Source organism: Oncorhynchus nerka, linkage group LG23, assembly GCF_034236695.1.
Source record: "Oncorhynchus nerka isolate Pitt River linkage group LG23, Oner_Uvic_2.0, whole genome shotgun sequence".
Lineage (NCBI taxonomy): Eukaryota > Metazoa > Chordata > Actinopteri > Salmoniformes > Salmonidae > Oncorhynchus > Oncorhynchus nerka.
In genome coordinates this window covers 1,815,771-1,834,604 of record NC_088418.1, presented here as the reverse complement: position 1 = coordinate 1,834,604, position 18,834 = coordinate 1,815,771, and the positions used below count along the sequence as shown (strand labels likewise).

General features: G+C 45.0%; 1 protein-coding gene across 1 annotated transcript in view; it reads right to left on the bottom strand.

Moving 5' to 3' along the window:
* Positions 1-4,344: 4,344 nt before the first annotated feature.
* Positions 4,345-18,834, bottom strand: part of LOC115125017 (nidogen-1-like) — a 109,474-nt gene continuing 94,984 nt past the window's right edge. Inside the window, 6 exon segments of the mRNA XM_065007774.1 lie at positions 4,345-4,516; positions 11,403-11,515; positions 14,082-14,205; positions 16,639-16,796; positions 17,326-17,497; positions 18,403-18,529. Of these exon segments, the coding sequence (XP_064863846.1) occupies positions 4,383-4,516; positions 11,403-11,515; positions 14,082-14,205; positions 16,639-16,796; positions 17,326-17,497; positions 18,403-18,529 (828 nt within the window). The 3' untranslated portion in view covers positions 4,345-4,382.

Sequence of the window (18,834 nt, the reverse complement as noted above, 5' to 3'; positions counted from 1 at the left end):
CGAGTGGGGAAGGAGGGGATCAGCACCATGGAGGACAAGGTAGGGGCTGTCAGAGACTGGCCCACCCCCACCGACCAGCGTCAGCTGAAGAGCTTCCTGGGCCTGGCCTCGTACTACAGGAGGTTTGTACGGGCTTCTCAAGCGTTGCTGCTCCACTGAACCGCCTGCTGCCGAAGGACAAGGCTTTCACTTGGACAGTGGAGTGTGAGGAGGCGTTCAACACCCTCAAACGTGCACTGATCGAGGCCCCGTGCTCGCCCCCTGACCTCACCTTGCCCTTTATCCTGGACACAGACGCGAGCAATGTGGGCATGGGTGGGGTGCTGGCCCAGGTGGGGCCAGAGGGGGAGAGAGTGGTGGCGTACTTCAGCAAAACATTTGACAAACATGAGCGCCGCTACTGTGTCACCCGGCGGGAGCTCTTGGCTGTTGTGGCTTCCGTCAAACACTTCAAGTACTACCTGGGTGGTCTGCCCTTTACTGTAAGGACTGACCACTCTGCTCTCCAGTGGCTCATGTCTTTCAGAGAGCCAGAGGGGCAGGTGGCACGCTGGTTGGAGGAGCTTCAGCCGTATGACTTCACGGTGGTGCACAGGGCAGGGGCACGCCACTCAACGCCGACGCCATGTCCCGTCGGCCCTGTACTGCAGACGGCTGCCGCCACTGTGAACGGAGAGAGGGACGGGAGAGAGAGCTGCGGGCAGAGGAGGGTGTCTGTGCCACAGTGTGTCGGGCGAGCGGGCCTGTCTGCTGTGAGCTGCAGACTGTCGACGTGGCTGAATGGCGGCAGCAGCAGGGACGGGACACAGACCTACAGCCAGTGCTACAGTGGGTAGAGGCGCAGGTGAGGCCACCATGGGAAGAGGTGACAGCGCTCTCACTCGCGACCAAAGGGTTGTGGTCGAAGTTTGAGAGACTGCGGCTGGCTGATGGCGTGCTACAGCGGGCATGGAAGGAGTCAGCTACGGGAGAGGAGAGGTGGCAGGTGGTGGTCCCAAAAGCATTGCGGGAGGCTGTGCTCCAGAGTACTCATGGGGGGTGGGGACTGGACACTTTGGGGTCACAAAACACTGCGCCGTCTCCGTCAGGGCTTCTACTGGGGCAGCACAAGAGGGATGTGGAGGACTTTTGTCGCCGCTGTGACAACTGCACAGCGAGAAAGGGCCCCCAGGCCGCTCTCATGCTCAGCTCCAACAGTTCCCAGTGGGGCTCCCATGGAGAGGGTGGGAGTGGATGTAGTTGGGCCGTTCCCCACCACAGACAGTGGAAACCGCTGGGTGCTCACGGCCATGGACTATTTCACAAAATGGCCCGAGGCCTATGCTCTGCCTGACCAGGAGGCAGAGACCATCGTCGACGCCCTGACAGCGGGGATGTTCAGCAGGTTTGGAGCTGCAGAGTCCATCCACAGCGACCAAGGCAGAAACTTTGAGTCCCGTGTGTTCGCCACCATGTGTGAGAGGCTGGGTATGCACAAGACCCGCACTACTCCTCTCCATCCTCAAAGTGATGGCCTTGTGGAGCGCTTCAACAAAACGCTTGGACAGCAGCTGGCCATCGTCTCTTCCAAACACCAGCGTGACTGGGACAAGCACCTGCCTATGGTCCTCATGGCATGCCGCTCCGCTGTCCAAGACTCCACCTCCTGCACGCCTGCCCTCCTCATGCTGGGGAGAGAGATCCGCACCCCTGCGGAGATGGCGTTTGGTCGGCCCCTGGATAGCCCTCATGTTCCTCCGGGGCCGGAGTATGCCCGGAGACTCCAGGACCGCCTGGAGACAGCCCACACCTTCGCCAGAGAGCAGCTGGTGAATGCAGGTGTGAGGCAGAAAAGGAACTATGACGTGCACACCCGGGAAGGCACTTTGTGGCTGGGGAGCTGGTCTGGGTCTACAGCCCCCTAAGGAAAAAAAAGGCAGATGCCCCAAGTTGGACAGTCACTGGGTGGGACCCTGCAGTGTCCTGGAGAGGGTAGGGGAGGTTGTGTACCGGTGCAGCTTCCTCCCAGGGGAGAAAGGTGGCACTGCACCGGGACAGGTTAGCCCCATACAGAGGGGCCTCTTCTCCCCAAACCCCAGGAACCCCCACAATTCCCCTCTCTGGCAATGACATTCTCCAGGCACCCACCCTCAGGTGCCGCAGACAAGGCTCCAGACAGCCCACTCCCCCTGTCTCCCCCTGTGTCACCGCGTGGTTCCACAGAACCACGGACTGTATTACCCGTTCCCCGCTTCCTTGTCCCCCATATCCCTGCCTTCATCCCCTGGTTCCCAGGGGGCACTCTGCGACCATCACGGCCACGCAGGCAAAGGAGACCTCCGGGTCGCTTCAGAGACTTTGTTTGTTCCCTCGGGGACGAGGGACTTTGTGGTGGGGGGCTGTGTAGCGACCTGCACAGACAGCTGTGTGTTATGTGCTAGGCTAGGAGGTGGTTGTGTTGTACTGACCAGTACCCGGTGTTCGCGGGGTCCGACATGTCAATCAACCTGCTATCTGCCAATCACGGGAATGCCTGGAATGTTCTGATGCCGGGCATCCTGGTGGTTGGCGGAGTGGCGTGGAGGGGGGGTTGGGCATTGGAAGTTAAGACCAGGTTCAGCCTTTGTTCTCTCTCTCTTACATCTGGGCTTCACAAGAGAAGGTCACGGTTGGATTGTGGGTTATCTATTTGGCGTGTGCTACGGCCCAAACAGTAGCCTGTGTAAAGTTGGTTCAATAAACCGTCAATTCGCAAACTCAAGCTTCTGTCTGGACAATTGTTCATTTATGAGCTAGTCAGGTCATTACATTATGTCAAGCTTTGTAACATGAGTTCACTAACACTCGATAATATAACAACACTCACGTCGATATATGAATCGCGTTGGAAACTAAGTCAACACCGTCATCACATTGACCCATTGTAATACATGATTGTATCCGGCTGACGCCAGGGGGCGCCATAACTCCACGTAGAAGAAGGAGCCCTTGAAGAAAGGAGCCCGTTTTGTGAAATGTAGATGTATGGAACCTCTTTGTATTTAAAAGTCTTTGTAAGTTATGTAGCTTTTTGTACCACCAAAACAAAAACATCTCACACATCTGTAAAAAAACAACATATTTTTATTGGATAGCTGCACAGGATGCACAGTAAACTGCTGTCTGCCACCCCAGCAGTGAATACAGTCGACTCTGTAACATACTTCAGTATGGTGTTTAAATGGGGGATGTGGGGGTGATCTGATACATTTCACAGAGCAAGGAGGGGAGTCGTAAACAAGCTAAGATTTATTTTGACCAACAGTTGCCTTGATAGAATAATACCAACACACACACAGAAAAATAATCATTTTTCTTGAAATACTCTTAACAGCTCCATAGAACAATGTATTTATACTTCAAAAGGTATTTATTTACAATTCTAAATAAAAATGTATGTGACTTTATAACAGGATTAATATAAAAATTGAAATTAAAAAACTGCCTGGGATTTTTGTTTAAATTCAGTGAGATAAAAAGATCAAACTGTTTCAGTGGTGATGTTCAGAACAGCTACAGTCTAGATATAAATATAATCTATAGAAAGGGCTCCAACCCTGGTCATTTGACTGATAATCTTTTGGCTACACTCGTAAAGGCTGCCAGCCCACCCCATTATGACATCATTGACATGAATGGTGAGACCCGTTCTATGGTTTATATTTCTACGTTAAGAGACTAGCAGCATCTAACTCCCCAGGGCACCAGAGAGAAGACATTAGGCTATCTATCTATGGGTACGTTCTCGACCCGACTACATCGTATTCTCTGTTGCATTGTGTCAACCAACGGTTGCATGCTACATCACGGACTGCGCGGCCAAACACCAGTTTGTTATATTACATCCGACCCCTGGTATATAAAGGGCTTTATAAGGTCAATGTTATTGATTGATTGGTTGGTTGATATATCAAATGATTAGCAGATAAACTGTATGTTAATTAAACAGACATCCAGGTGTAGTGAGATCTGACAGGCGTCTACAATGTAGTCAGCCTGGAATCAAATCAAGTCCAATTCCACTTGTCACATGCTTGGTAGACTAACAGGTGTAGACTAACAGTGAAATGCTTTCTTTACGGTCCTTTTACAAAAATGCAGAGTTACAGATAGGATCAAATACACATGATGTAGCCATTATTTCTGAGTGCCCTGTCTGTCTCATCACCTCAATACCTACCCCCCTCCTTCTCCACTTCAAAACCTGCCCCCCCTCCCTCTCCTCTTCAAAACCTGGCCCCCTCCCTCTCCACCTCAAAACCTGCCCCCTCCTTCTCCACTTCAAAACCTGGCCCCCTCCCTCTCCACCTCAATACCTGCCCCCTCCCTCTCCACTTCAATACCTGCCCCCCTCTCTCTCCACCTCAAAACCTGCCCCCCTCGCTCTCCACACAGCTGACGCCCAGTGCATTGTTGGGACACAGACAGGAGCGACCTCTGGGTGTGGCCAAACATAGATGTGTGCATCCTCCGTTGTTCACAGCACAGTAGTTTTTACCTGGTGGGAAGAAAGAAAACAGACATTAGTTAACACGCCGTGTTAATATTGATCCTTCCCACTGTGAGCCCTGATATTGATCCCTCCCACTGTGAACCCTGTGGAAGACTAGCGTCCTGTCCAGGAGTTGTAAAAGCCTCACGCAGAAACAAGTTCCCGCCACCTGGGCTGTTCTGGTTCAGACAGAGAAGGCGACCCGCTGGACACAGTGGTCAGTTCACTAACAAGAATTTAAAGTGACGTCAACAGAAATATAACCAGCCCGTCGGTGGAAAAGTTGGGTGGAAATAAAGATACGAATTCCTTTATGTTGATGACTTTTTTTTTTTTTTTTTTCTCCCCAATTTCGTGGTTTCCAATTGTTGTAGTAGCTACTATCTTGTCTCATCGCTACAACTCCCGTACGGGCTCGGGAGAGACGAAGGTTGAAAGTCATGCGTCCTCCGATACACAACCCAACCAAGCCGCACTGCTTCTTAACACAGTGCGCATCCAACCCGGAAGCCAGCCGCACCAATGCGCCGGATGAAACACCGTGCACCTGGCCACCTTGGCTAGCGTACACTGCGCCTAGCCCACCACAGGAGTCGCTGGTGCGCGATGAGACAAGGACAAGGACACCCCTACCGACCATGTCCTCCCTAACCCGGGTGACGCTAGGCCAATTGTGCGTCGCCCCACGGACCTCCCGGTCGCGGCCGGTTACGACAGAGCCTGAGCGCGAACCCAGGGACTCTGATGGCACAGCTGGCGCTGCAGTACAGCACCCTTAACCACTGCACCACCCGGGAGGCCCACATTGATGACTTTTGTCAAATCCAATCAGTTCTCCACGTTGATCCAATGTTTGTGCCCAGCGGGTACTCACTTACTGACGCAGACCAGGAAACTGACGCTAACTGAGGACAACAGCAGAGCTGACAGAGCTGACAAGGTACAAATCTGTCGTTCTGCCCCTGAACAGGCAGTTAACCCACTGTTCCTAGACCAGTTAAACCACTGTTCCTAGGCCGTCATTGAAAATAAGAATTTGTTCTTAACTGACTTGCCAAGTAAATAATATGACCAAGATAATTAAAACAGTATGACCAAGATAATTAAAACAGTATGACCAAGATAATTAAAACAGTATGACCAATACAATTTAAAAAGTATTTGACCATGATAGATAAAACCGTATATGACCAAGATTATTAAAATAGTATGACCAAGATAATTAAAACAGCATATGACCAAGATAATTAAAACAGTATGACCAATACAATTTAAAAAGTGTTTGACCAAGATAATTAAAACAGTATGACCAATACAATTTAAAAAGTGTTTGACCAAGATAATTAAAACAGTATTTGACCAAGATAATTAAAACAGTGTGACCAAGATAATTAAAACAGTATATGACCAAGATAATTAAAACAGCATATGACCAAGATAATTAAAACAGTATGACCAATACAATTTAAAAAGTGTTTGACCAAGATAATTAAAACAGTATTTGACCAAGATAATTAAAACAGTGTGACCAAGATAATTAAAACAGTATATGACCAAGATAATTAAAACAGTATATGACCAAGATAATTAAAACAGTATATGGCCCTGTCTGGGGGTGTCATCGGACAGGGCCACAGTGTCTCCTGACCCCTCCTGTCTCAGCCTCCAGTATTTATGCTGCAGTAGTTTATGTGTCGGGGGGCTAGGATCAGTCTGTTATATCTGGAGTATTTCTCCTGTCCTATCCGGTGTCCTGTGTGAATTTAAGTATGCTCTCTCTAATTCTCTCTTTCTTTCTCTCTCTCGGAGGACCTGAGACCTAGGACCATGCCTCAGGACTACCGGGCATGATGACTCCTTGCTGTCCCCAGTCCACCTGACTGTGCTGCTGCTCCAGTTTCAACTGTTCTGCCTGTGATTATTATTTGACCATGCTGGTCATTTATGGACATTTGAACATCTTGGCCATGTTCTGTTATAATCTCCACCCGGCACAGCCAGAAGAGGACTGGCCACCCCACATAGCCTGGTTCCTCTCTAGGTTTCTTCCTAGGTTTTGGCATTTCTAGGGAGTTTTTCCTAGCCACCTTGCTTCTACACCTGCATTGCTTGCTGTTTGGGGTTTTAGGCTGGATTTCTGTACAGCACTTTGAGATATCAGCTGATGTACGAAGGGCTATATAAATATAAAGGGCTTTATAAATTTGAATTGAATACATTTGATTTGATATGACCAAGATCATTAAAACAGTATGGCCAAGATAATGAAAGCAGTATGACCAATATAATTAAAACCGTATATGACCAAGACAATTAAAACAGTATATGACCAAGATAATTAAAACAGTATATGACCAAGACAATTAAAACAGTATATGACCAAGACAATTAAAACAGTATATGAACAAGACAATTAACAGTTGAGAACAAGTTCTCATTTACAATTGCGACCTGGCCAAGATAAAGCATAGCAGTTCGACACATACCACAACACAGAGTTACACATGGAGTAAACAAAACATACAGACAACAACACAGAGTTACAGGTGGAATAAACAAAACATACAGACAACAACACAGAGTTACAGGTGGAATAAACAAACATACAGTCAATAATACAGTGGAACAAAAGAAAACAAATAGTCTATATACAGTGAGTGAAAATGAGGTAAGTTAAGGAAATAAATAGGCCATGGTGGCGAAGTAATTACAATATAGCAATTAAACACTGGAATGGTAGATCGGCAGAAGATTAATGTGTGGGTAGAGATACTGGGGTGCAAAGGAGCAAGATAAATACATAAATACAGTATGGGGATGAGGTAGGTAGATAGATGGGCTATTTACAGATGGGCTATGTTCAGGTGCTGTGATCTGTAAACTGCTCTGACAGCTGGTGCTTAAAGCTAGTGAGGGAGATGTGAGTCTCCAGCTTCAGAGATTTTTGCAGTTCTTTCCAGTCATTGGCAGCAGAAAACTGGAAGGAAAGACGACCAAACGAGGAATTGGTTTTGGGGGTGACCAGTGAGATCTACCTGCTGGAGCGCGTGCTACAGTGGGTGCTGCTATGGTGACCAGTGAGCTGAGATAAGGCGGGGCTTTACCTAGCAGAGACTTGTAGATGACATGGAGCCAGTTGGTTTGGCGACGAGTATGAAGCGAGGGCCAGCCAACGAGAGCGTACAGGTCGCAATGGTGGGTAGTATATGGGGCTTTGGTGACAAAACAGATGGCACTGTGATAGACTGCATCCAGTTTGTTGAGTGTTGGAGGCTATTTTATAGATGACATCGCCGAAGTTGAGGATTGGTAGGATGGTCGAAGATAGATTAGTATGACCAAGATCATTAAAACAGTATACGACAAAGATAATTAAAACTGCATGATCATGAAATCTAAAACAGCATGAACAAGATAATTAAAACTCTATTTATTTTTATTTTATTTCACCTTTATTTAACCAGGTAGGCTAGTTGAGAACAAGTTCTCATTTACAACTGCGACCTGGCCAAGATAAAGCATAGCAGTGTGAACAGACAACAACACAGAGTTACACATGGAGTAAACAATTAACAAGTCAATAACATAGTAGAAAAAAAAGAGTCTATATACATTGTGTGCAAAAGGCATGAGGAGGTAGGCAATAAATAGGCCATAGGAGCAAATAATTACAATTTAGCAGATTAACAGTGGAGTGATAAATGATCAGATGATGATGTGCAAGTAGAGATACTGGTGTGCAAAAGAGCAGAAAAGTACATAAATAAAAACAGTATGGGGATGAGGTAGGTAAATTGGGTGCAGCTGCTGTACAGCTGCAGCGATCGGTTAGCTGCTCAGATAGTTGATGTTTAAAGTTGGTGAGGGAGGGTGTTGTTATCGTGACCAGTGAACTGAGATAAGGCAGTGCTTTACCTAGCATAGACTTATAGATGACCTGGAGCCAGTATGTCCAAGATAATTACAATTCTATATGTCCAAGATAATTAAGACATTATGACCAAGATAATTAATAGAGTATTTGACCAAGATAATTAATACAGTATTTGACCAAGATAATTAAAACAGTATTTGACCAAGATAATTAAAACTGTATTTGACCAAGATAATTAAAATAGTATTTGACCAAGATAATTAATACAGTATTTGACCAAGATAATTAAAACTGTATTTGACCAAGATAATTAAAACTGTATTTGACCAAGATAATTAAAATAGTATTTGACCAAGATAATTAAAATAGTATTTGACCAAGATAATTAAAACTGTATTTGACCAAGATAATTAAAACTGTATTTGACCAAGATAATTAAAATAGTATGAGAAAGATAATTGAGTAAACCATAATAGTGTGTGTCTGTGTTTGTGTGTGTGTTTGTGTGTGTCTGTGTTTGTGTGTGTGTGTGTGTGTGTCTGTGTGTGTGTGTGTGTGTGTGTGTGTCTGTGTGTGTGTTTGTGTGTCTCTGTGTATTTGTGTCTCTGTGTGTGTGTGCATGTGCCTCTGTGTGTGTGTGTCTCTGTCTCTGTGTCTGTGTGTGTGTGACTCTGTGTGTGTGTGTGACTCTCTGTGTGTGTGTGTGTGTGTGTCCTGTGTGTGTGTGTGTGTGTGTGACTCTCTGTGTGTGTGACTCTCTCTCTCTCTGTGTGTGTGTGTGTGTGACTCTCTTGTGTGTGTGTCTGTGTGTGTGTGTGTGACTCTCTGTGTGTGTGTGTCTGTGTGTGTGTGTGTGACTCTCTGTGTGTGTGTGTGTGTGTGACTCTGTGTGTGTGACTCTGTGTGTGTGACTCTCTCTGTGTGTGTGTGTGTGTGTGTGTGTGTGTGTGACTCTCTCTCTGTGTGTGTGTGTGTGTGACTCTCTGTGTGTGTGTGTGTGTGACTCTCTGTGTGTGTGACTCTCTCTCTCTGTGTGTGTGTCTGTGTGTGTGTGTGTGTGACTGTGTGTGACTCTGTGTGTGTGTGTGTGTGTGTGACTCTCTGTGTGTGTGACTCTCTCTCTGTGTGTGTGTGTGTGTGTGTGACTCTCTGTGTGTGTGTGTGTGTGTGTGACTCTCTGTGTGTGTGACTCTCTCTCTCTCTGTGTGTGTGTGTGTGTGACTCTCTGTGTGTGTGTGTGTGTGTGACTCTCTGTGTGTGTGTGTGTGTGTGTGTGTGTGTGACTCTCTGTGTGTGTGACTCTCTGTGTGTGTGACTCTGTGTGGGTGTGTGTGTGACTCTGTGTGTGTGACTCTCTGTGTGTGTGACTCTCTCTCTCTGTGTCTGTGTGTGTGTATCTCTGTGTGGGTGTGTGTGTGACTCTGTGTGTGTGACTCTCTGTGTGTGTGACTCTCTCTCTGTGTGTGTGTGTGTGTGTGACTCTCTGTGTGTGTGTGTGTGTGTGTGTGTGTGTGTGTGTGTGTGTGTGTGTGTGTGTGTGTGACTCTCTGTGTGTGTGTGTGTGCTGTCTCTCTGTGTGCTCTCTCTCTCTCTGTGTGTGTGTGTGACTCTCTGTGTGTGTGACTCTCTGTGTGTGTGTGTGTATGTGACTCTGTGTGTGTGTGTGTGTGACTCTCTGTGTGTGTGTGTGTGACTCTCTGTGTGTGTGACTCTCTCTCTCTCTGTGTGTGTGTGACTCTATGTGTGTGACTCTGTGTGTGTGTGTGTGTGACTCTCTGTGTGTGTGTGTGTGACTCTCTGTGTGTGTGTGTGTGACTCTGTGTGTGTGTGTGTGTGACTCTCTGTGTGTGTGACTCTCTGTGTGTGTGACTCTCTGTGTGTGTGACTCTCTGTGTGTGACTCTCTGTGTGTTTTCATGTTTCAAGACTCTAAACTTCTCTTCCTCTGTGTGTGTGACTCTATGTGTTTCTACAAGTGACTCTCTGTGTGTGTGACTCTCTCTCTCTGTGTGTGTGACTCTCTCTCTCTGTGTGTTATGACTCTCTGTGTGTGATGACTCTCTGTGTGTGTGACTCTCTGTGTGTGACTCTGGTGTGTGTGTGTGACTCTCTTTGTCTGTGTGTGTGTAGTGTGACTCTGTGTGTGTGTGTGTGTGTGTGTGACTGTGTGTGTGACTCTCTCTCTGTGTGTGTATTATGTGTTATGACTCTCTTTGTCTGTGTGTGTGTGTGTGTGTGTAGTTATGTCTTGTGTGTGTGTGTGTGTGTGTGTGTGTGTGTGTGTGTGTGTGTGTGTGTGACTCTCTGTGTGTGTGTGTGTGACTCTCTCTCTACCAGTCTATAGTGATATTATGGTAGTTATGTCTGTGTGTGTGTGTGTGTGTGTGTGTGTGTGTGTGTGTGTGTCAGTGTGTGACTCTCTTTGTGTGACTCTGGTCTGTCAGTATAGTGTGTGTGTGTGTGTGTGTGTGTGTGTGTGTGTGTGTGACTCTCTCTGTCTGTGTGTGTGTGTGTGTGTCTGGTCCACCCGAGGGATATTATGATAGTTATGTCTTGCTCTAAAACATTTCTTGAATTCCTTCATACCATCTATGACCCTGATAGTTAAACCTTACCAAGGTCACCTCTCCAAGGTGTGTGTGTGTCTCTGTCTCTGTCTCTATGTGTGTGTGTCTCTGTCTCTGTCTCTATGTGTGTGTGTCTCTGTCTCTATGTGTGTGTGTGTCTGTGTGTGTTATGTGTCCAGTCTCTGTCTCTGTCTCTATGTGTGTGTGTCTCTGTCTCTATGTGTGTGTGTCTCTGTCTCTATGTGTGTGTGTCTCTGTCTCTATGTGTGTGTGTCTCTGTCTCTATGTGTGTGTGTGTGTCTCTGTCTCTATATGTGTGTGTGTGTCAGTGTGTGTAGTTATGTCTGTGTCTACCAGTGTGTCTCTGTCTCTGTCTCTATCTGTGTGTGTCTCTGTCTCTATGTGTGTGTGTGTGTGTGTGTGTGTGTGTGTGTGTGTGTGTGTGTATGTACCTGAGGGGCACTGAGCGTATGCCGTGGTGATTCCGTACAGCCTGGTCTGTTTCTGAGGCAGGAACACATCCGTTTCAGTCCCAGCTTGACGATCCACCATGATCACTGCATCCCTGAGACCAAACACAACTACACATCAGACACTGAGCAGTCACCACACACACACACACACACAGCTAACGTTATGGGGACACACAAATCAATCACATTCAAAAAGACAGACAGACAGACAGACAGTATAGTAGATATTATGATAGTTATGTCTGGTCCAGTCTACCAGTCAGATAGTAGATATTATGGTAGTTAGTATTATGATATTTATGTCAGACAGACAGACAGACAGACAGACAGACAGACAGACAGACAGACACTGAGCTGAACAAACCTTACATAAGGGCTCCATTTTGTTTTTCATGTTTCAAGAAGCGTGACACTCCTAAACATTAGATAACATTCCTCACTCCGAGAGTCAAGGTTTAGAGATGTATGTTGTTTCTGGTCCAGCCCAAGTACCAGCCTATTGAAGGGCTAGCAGACGAGCCTACCTCCTCCAGTCAGTATAGTAGATATTATGGTAGTTATGTCTGGTCCAGTCTACCAGTCAGTATAGTAGATATTATGGTAGTTATGTCTGGTCCAGTCTACCTCCTCCAGTCAGTATAGTAGATATTATGGTAGTTATGTCTGGTCCAGTCTACCAGTCAGTATAGTAGATATTATGGTAGTTATGTCTGGTCCAGTCTACCTCCTCCAGTCAGTATAGTAGATATTATGGTAGTTATGTCTGGTCCAGTCTACCAGTCAGTATATTATGGTAGTTATGTCTGGTCCAGTCTACCAGTCAGTATAGTAGATATTATGATAGTTACCTGGTCCAGTCTACCTCCAGTCTGGTCCAGTCTACCTCAGTATAGTAGATATTATGGTAGTCCAGTCAGTATAGTAGATATTATGGTAGTTATGTCTGGTCCAGTCTACCAGTCAGTATAGTAGATATTATGATAGTTATGTCTGGTCCAGTCTACCAGTCAGTATAGTAGATATTATGGTAGTTATGTCTGGTCCAGTCTACCTCCTCCAGTCAGTATAGTAGATAGTATGATAGTTATGTCTGGTCCAGTCTACCAGTCAGTATAGTAGATATTATGATAGTTATGTCTGGTCCAGTCTACCAGTCAGTATAGTAGATATTATGGTAGTTATGTCTGGTCCAGTCTACCTCCTCCAGTCAGTATAGTAGATATTATGATAGTTATGTCTGGTCCAGTCTACCAGTCAGTATAGTAGATATTATGATAGTTATGTCTGGTCCAGTCTACCAGTCAGTATAGTAGATATTATGGTAGTTATGTCTGGTCCAGTCTACCAGTCAGTATAGTAGATATTATGGTAGTTATGTCTGGTCAGTCTACCTCCTCCAGTCAGTATAGTAGATATTATGGTAGTTATGTTATGTCAGTATAGTAGATGGTCCAGTCTACCAGTCAGTATAGTAGATATTATGGTAGTTATGTCTGGTCCAGTCTACCAGTCAGTATAGTAGATATTATGGTAGTTATGTCTGGTCCAGTCTACCAGTCAGTATAGTAGATATTATGATAGTTATGTCTGGTCCAGTCTACCAGTCAGTATAGTAGATATTATGGTAGTTATGTCTGGTCCAGTCTACCAGTCAGTATAGTAGATATTATGGTAGTTATGTCTGGTCCAGTCTACCAGTCAGTATAGTAGATATTATGGTAGTTATGTCTGGTCCAGTCTACCTCCTCCAGTCAGTATAGTAGATATTATGATAGTTATGTCTGGTCCAGTCTACCAGTCAGTATAGTAGATATTGTGATAGTTATGTCTGGTCCAGTCTACCTCCTCCAGTCAGTATAGTAGATATTATGGTAGTTATGTCTGGTCCAGTCTACCAGTCAGTATAGTAGATATTATGGTAGTTATGTCTGGTCCAGTCTACCAGTCAGTATAGTAGATATTATGGTAGTTATGTCTGGTCCAGTCTACCAGTCAGTATAGTAGATATTATGGTAGTTATGTCTGGTCCAGTCTACCTCAGTCCAGTCAGTATAGTAGATATTATTATGGTAGTTATGTCTGGTCCAGTCTACCTCCTCCAGTCAGTATAGTAGATATTATGGTAGTTATGTCTGGTCCAGTCTACCTCCTCCAGTCAGTATAGTAGATATTATGATAGTTATGTCTGGTCCAGTCTACCTCCTCCAGTCAGTATAGTAGATATTATGGTAGTTATGTCTGGTCCAGTCTACCTCCTCCAGTCAGTATAGTAGATATTATGGTAGTTATGTCTGGTCCAGTCTACCTCCTCCAGTCAGTATAGTAGATATTATGGTAGTTATGTCTGGTCCAGTCTACCAGTCAGTATAGTAGATATTATGATAGTTATGTCTGGTCCAGTCTACCTCCTCCAGTCAGTATAGTAGATATTATGGTAGTTATGTCTGGTCCAGTCTACCAGTCAGTGTAGTAGATATTATGGTAGTTATGTCTGGTCCAGTCTACCTCCTCCAGTCAGTATAGTAGATATTATGATAGTTATGTCTGGTCCAGTCTACCAGTCAGTATAGTAGATATTATGGTAGTTATGTCTGGTCCAGTCTACCTCCTCCAGTCAGTATAGTAGATATTATGATAGTTATGTCTGGTCCAGTCTACCTCCTCCAGTCAGTGTAGTAGATGTTCTTCCCATGGGAGGTGATTCCAAATGGGTACTGGATCGCCCCCATGGCCTTCCTCCTGTCTCCCTGCACTGGGTTCATACACTCGATCATGTGGGTTCCTGGAGGCAAGAGAATAGATATTATATATCTAACTCTAACCCTGGGTTCATTCATCCCATCATGTTATCCTGAGGACTAGATAATACATGTTATATATCTAACTCTAACCCTGGGTTCATACACCCCATACATATTATATACTGTACCTTAAGAAAGTACACACCCCTTGACTTTTTCCACATTTTGTTGTGTTACAGCCTGAATGTAAAAATGAAAAGCTGAAATGTCTTCAGTCAATAAGTATTCAATTCCTTTGTTATGGTAAGCCTAAATAAGTTCAGGAGTAAAACTTTGTTTATGCCACATCTGCTCCTGCCACGCCCTCTACCGTTCATCCTGTCATTCCTTGACCTGCCACCTCTCCCCCAGTACTCTCTCTCTCACCCCCCCCCCCTCTCTCTCTCTGATTGTGTGGATGGAGACAGGTGTGCTGGAGTCAGAGCAGATCCCCACCAGCTGCAACCTGTTCCATAATCAAGACCTCTACTAATACTCGGTCCTTCCACTTCCACACTGCCAGATTGTAATCTCTGCTCAGTCAGTCTACGCTTCTAGTCATTGTTACTGTTAGATCCTGTTTTCCTGTTGGGCCTGTTTTCCATGCCTGATGCTGTTTTCCTCTCCGCTACAGTTCTACCCGCTCTGACTCTGGTCCCTGTCTCCAGTCCCACGTCTCATCATCCTGCTACTCTGTCCTGGACTCCCCACTCTACTACTCCCTTGGATTCCTCTCCGGACCTGGTTACCCTGTCCCAACACCTCTCGCTCCGGTCTCAGCCTCCGCACCTCGTTTCCTGCAACCCACCCGAGCTTCCCCTGGCCTGCACTCCATCTTCCCCCTGTGTTTCAATAAATACCTTGGTTACTTCATCCCAGTCTCCTCGTCTGAGTCTGCTCTTGGGTTTCCACTCCGCATAACAGTTTAACAAGTCACATAATAAATTGCATGGACTCACTCTGTGTGCAATAATATTGTTTAACATTATTTTGAAATGACTACCTTATCTCTGTACCCCACACAAACAAATATCTTAAGGTCCCTCAGTCAAGCAGTGGATTTCAACCACAAAGCCCAGGAAGGTTTTCCAATGCCTCACAAAGAAGGGCACCTATTGTTAGATTAGTAAAAAAATAAAAAATAAAATAAAAAAAGGAATATCCATTTGAGCATTGTGAAGTTATTAATTACACTTTGGATGGTGTATCAATACATTAAGTCACCACAAAAATATAGGTGTCCTTCCTAACTCAGTTGCCAGAGAGGAAAGAAACTGCTCAGGGATTTCACCATGAGGCCAGAGTTGAATGGCTGTGATAACATTGTAGTTACTCCATAATACTAAACTAAATGACAGAGTGAAAAGAAGGAAGCCTTTACAGAATAAAAATATTCTAAAACATGTATCTTATTTTCAACATGGGATTAAAGTAAAACTGCTGAAATGTCCACAAGTTTATTTCTTTGCCACATTTTTGTAGCTTTACTTTAGTTGATGTCCACAGAAACTATTGCTTTAGCAGGTGATATAAATCATTCATTCGATGAAATTGACAGACGCAGCAATAAAAATGTCAAATTCTCCAAAGAGGCTGAAAAATGTAATCTCTACAAATAAACTATAATTATTATTCCAAACTACAAAAGACTACCCCTTTTTTTTCTCAAAGCAAGAAAAGATATTCAAGAATTAACAAAAAAAATTGTTCCAAAAATGCAATCAACAACATACTGGGTTCAAAAATCCATGATATAGTGATTTTGGATCATTCTCATGTTCATGCTTAATTACAGCAACAGAAATACACTTAGCGACAGAATATGGAGAATGGACAGAGTGCATCTTAAAACACCCCAAAATGTATTAAAAATGTAAACAAAAAAATGAAGACCTTTACCATAACAAAAGTAGATAGAGGACAGAGAAAAGGCATAATTTGAGATGTGTTTAAGGTGTACATTACATTAATCTCATAATCGCCCCAAATTTTTTTATTACAATCTTAGAAAAAGACCATAAAAAATCTTATCAAGGCAAAGAGTAAAAAAAAATATTTCTGCACTTAAGCAGGAATATGGTATTTTACCTTAGAAGAAAGGTGTGTGAATACTTAGGTAAATTAGACATTTCTGTATTTCATATTCAATACATTTGCAAAAAATTCTAAAAACATGTTTTCATTTTATCATTATGGGGTGTTGTGTCTGATCTAATTAATCCATTTTGAATCAATTTACACCATTTTGAATTCAGGCTGTAACAACAAAAGGTGGAATAAGTTGAGGGGTATGAATACTTTCTGAAGGTACTGTACTAACCCTGGGCAGGGTTTATTGACTTCATCATGTGGGTTCCTGAAGACCTGACATATTATACATCAACAGAGACATCTACAGAGGTCTCTGTGCTGTAGTGACTGTAGTAACACTGTACCTGCATCGGCCCAGCACAGCTGAGAGCTCTGCGGGTCGTAGGTGAGTCCGTTAGGTAGCCCCAGGTCATCCTTCACCAGAACTCTCCTGTTGGTCCCATCCATGGCAGAAGTCTCGATTTTAGGAGCATCACGGTTCCAGTCTGCCCAGTACATGTTGCTGGTGGAACCAACAGAGCAGTGAATATAATGTTCGGATGTGTTGTTGTCTCTGGGTCAGTTTAGGAGAACGGTTAGGGATTTTTACATTGACAGCTGGAGGAGGAGGGGAACAGACTGGACCATAGATCTACTAAGTGGAATGGGTACTAGAGGAGGGGAACAGACTGGACCATAGATCTACTAAGTGGAATGGGTACTAGAGGAGGGGGACAGACTGGACCATAGATCTACTAAGTGGAATGGATAGGGGGAGGAAACAGACTACTCTAGAGGAGGGGAACAGACTGGACCATAGATCTACTAAGTGGAATGGATAGGGGTACTAGAGGAGGGGAACAGACTGGACCATAGATCTACTAAGTGGAATGGATACTAGAGGAGGGGAACAGACTGGGACCATTATTTGCCCCAGGCATTTCTAACACACCATCCCAATGTTTTCCTTAATGCCCCATTAGTAGCCAGAACTGATCTATGGCCAGTCTGTCCCTTCTCGAGGAGATGCACAGATCTACATGGTGACTCACCCATTGACAGGGTCAACGATGATGGCTCGGGGGTTGACCAAGTTTGTGTCGATGAGGACACGTCGCTTGGTCCCATCCAGAGAGGCCACCTCGATGCGGTCCTTCATAGAATCTGTCCAGAACAGGGTACGACCCAGATGGTCTATAGCGATCCCTTCTGGACTCTCCAGATCTAAGAGGAAGACATTAGTCAATAAAACATACATAAACATGGAAATGTAGAAGGGAGCACAAAGTAGAACACTGACTCAACATTCTAGAATACTGGCACCACACTCCAAAACATTGACTCAACATTCTAGAACACTGACACTCCACACTAGACCACTGACACCACATTCTAGAACACTGACACCACATTCTAGAACACAAATCAAATTTATTTATATAGCACTACATTCTAGAACACTGACAACACAATCTAGAACACTGACTCAACATTCTAGAACACTGACTCAACATTCTAGAACACAGACTCAACATTCTAGAACACCTACTCAACATTCTAGAACACTGGCACCAGATTCTAGAACACTAACACCACATTCTAGAACACTGACAACACAATCTAGAACACTGACTCAACATTCTAGAACACTGACTCAACATTCTAGAACACAGACTCAACATTCTAGAACACTGACTCAACATTCTAGAACACTGACTCAACATTACAGAACACTTACACAACATTACAGAACACTGACTCAACATTCTAGAACACTTACTCCACATTCTAGAACACTGACTCAACATTATAGAACACTGGCACCACACTCTAGAACACTGGCACCACACTCTAGAACACTGGCACCACACTCTAGAACACTGATGGCAGGAGGTTGCCCAGTGGTTAAGAGCGTTGGGCCAGTAACCGAAAGGATGCTGGTTCGATTCCCCAAGCCAAGTAGGGGACAAATCTGTCGATGTGTCCTTGAGCAAGGCACTTAATCCTAATAGCTCCTGTAAATTGCTCTGGATAAGAGCGTCTGCTATGATAAAAAAGTGAACTAATTTAGCAAACCAACAGAACAGAGGTGACCAACAGATGTGGTGGAGAGTGAACTGAACTCTGACCTGATCTGATGACAGGGATGGCTCCTCCTCCCTGCAGGTTGGCCTTGCTGATAGAGGGGGATGTGATGTCTGTCCAGTACACCATCTTCTCCACACAGTCATAGGCCACCCCGATGATCACCTTCTCCTGGGGTCAACGCACAGGTCAGAGGTCAGCTACCAGAACAGTGGTTTAGTTCATCGTCATCACGCTACAGATGGAAATGTGTTTTCTCTGTTGTCCAACTCTACAACCCCCTCGACAGCACGCACGCACGCACACGAGCACACGCATGCGCTCGCACGCACACACACATGCACGCGCACGCACACGCACACACACACACACACTTCAAGCCAGCTGGTTGGGAGATCAGTGTAACAGAGAATGTTGTTTGGTATTAATCCACTGGTGGTGCAGCACCGATGTGAACCACTAGAGGGCAAATGTCA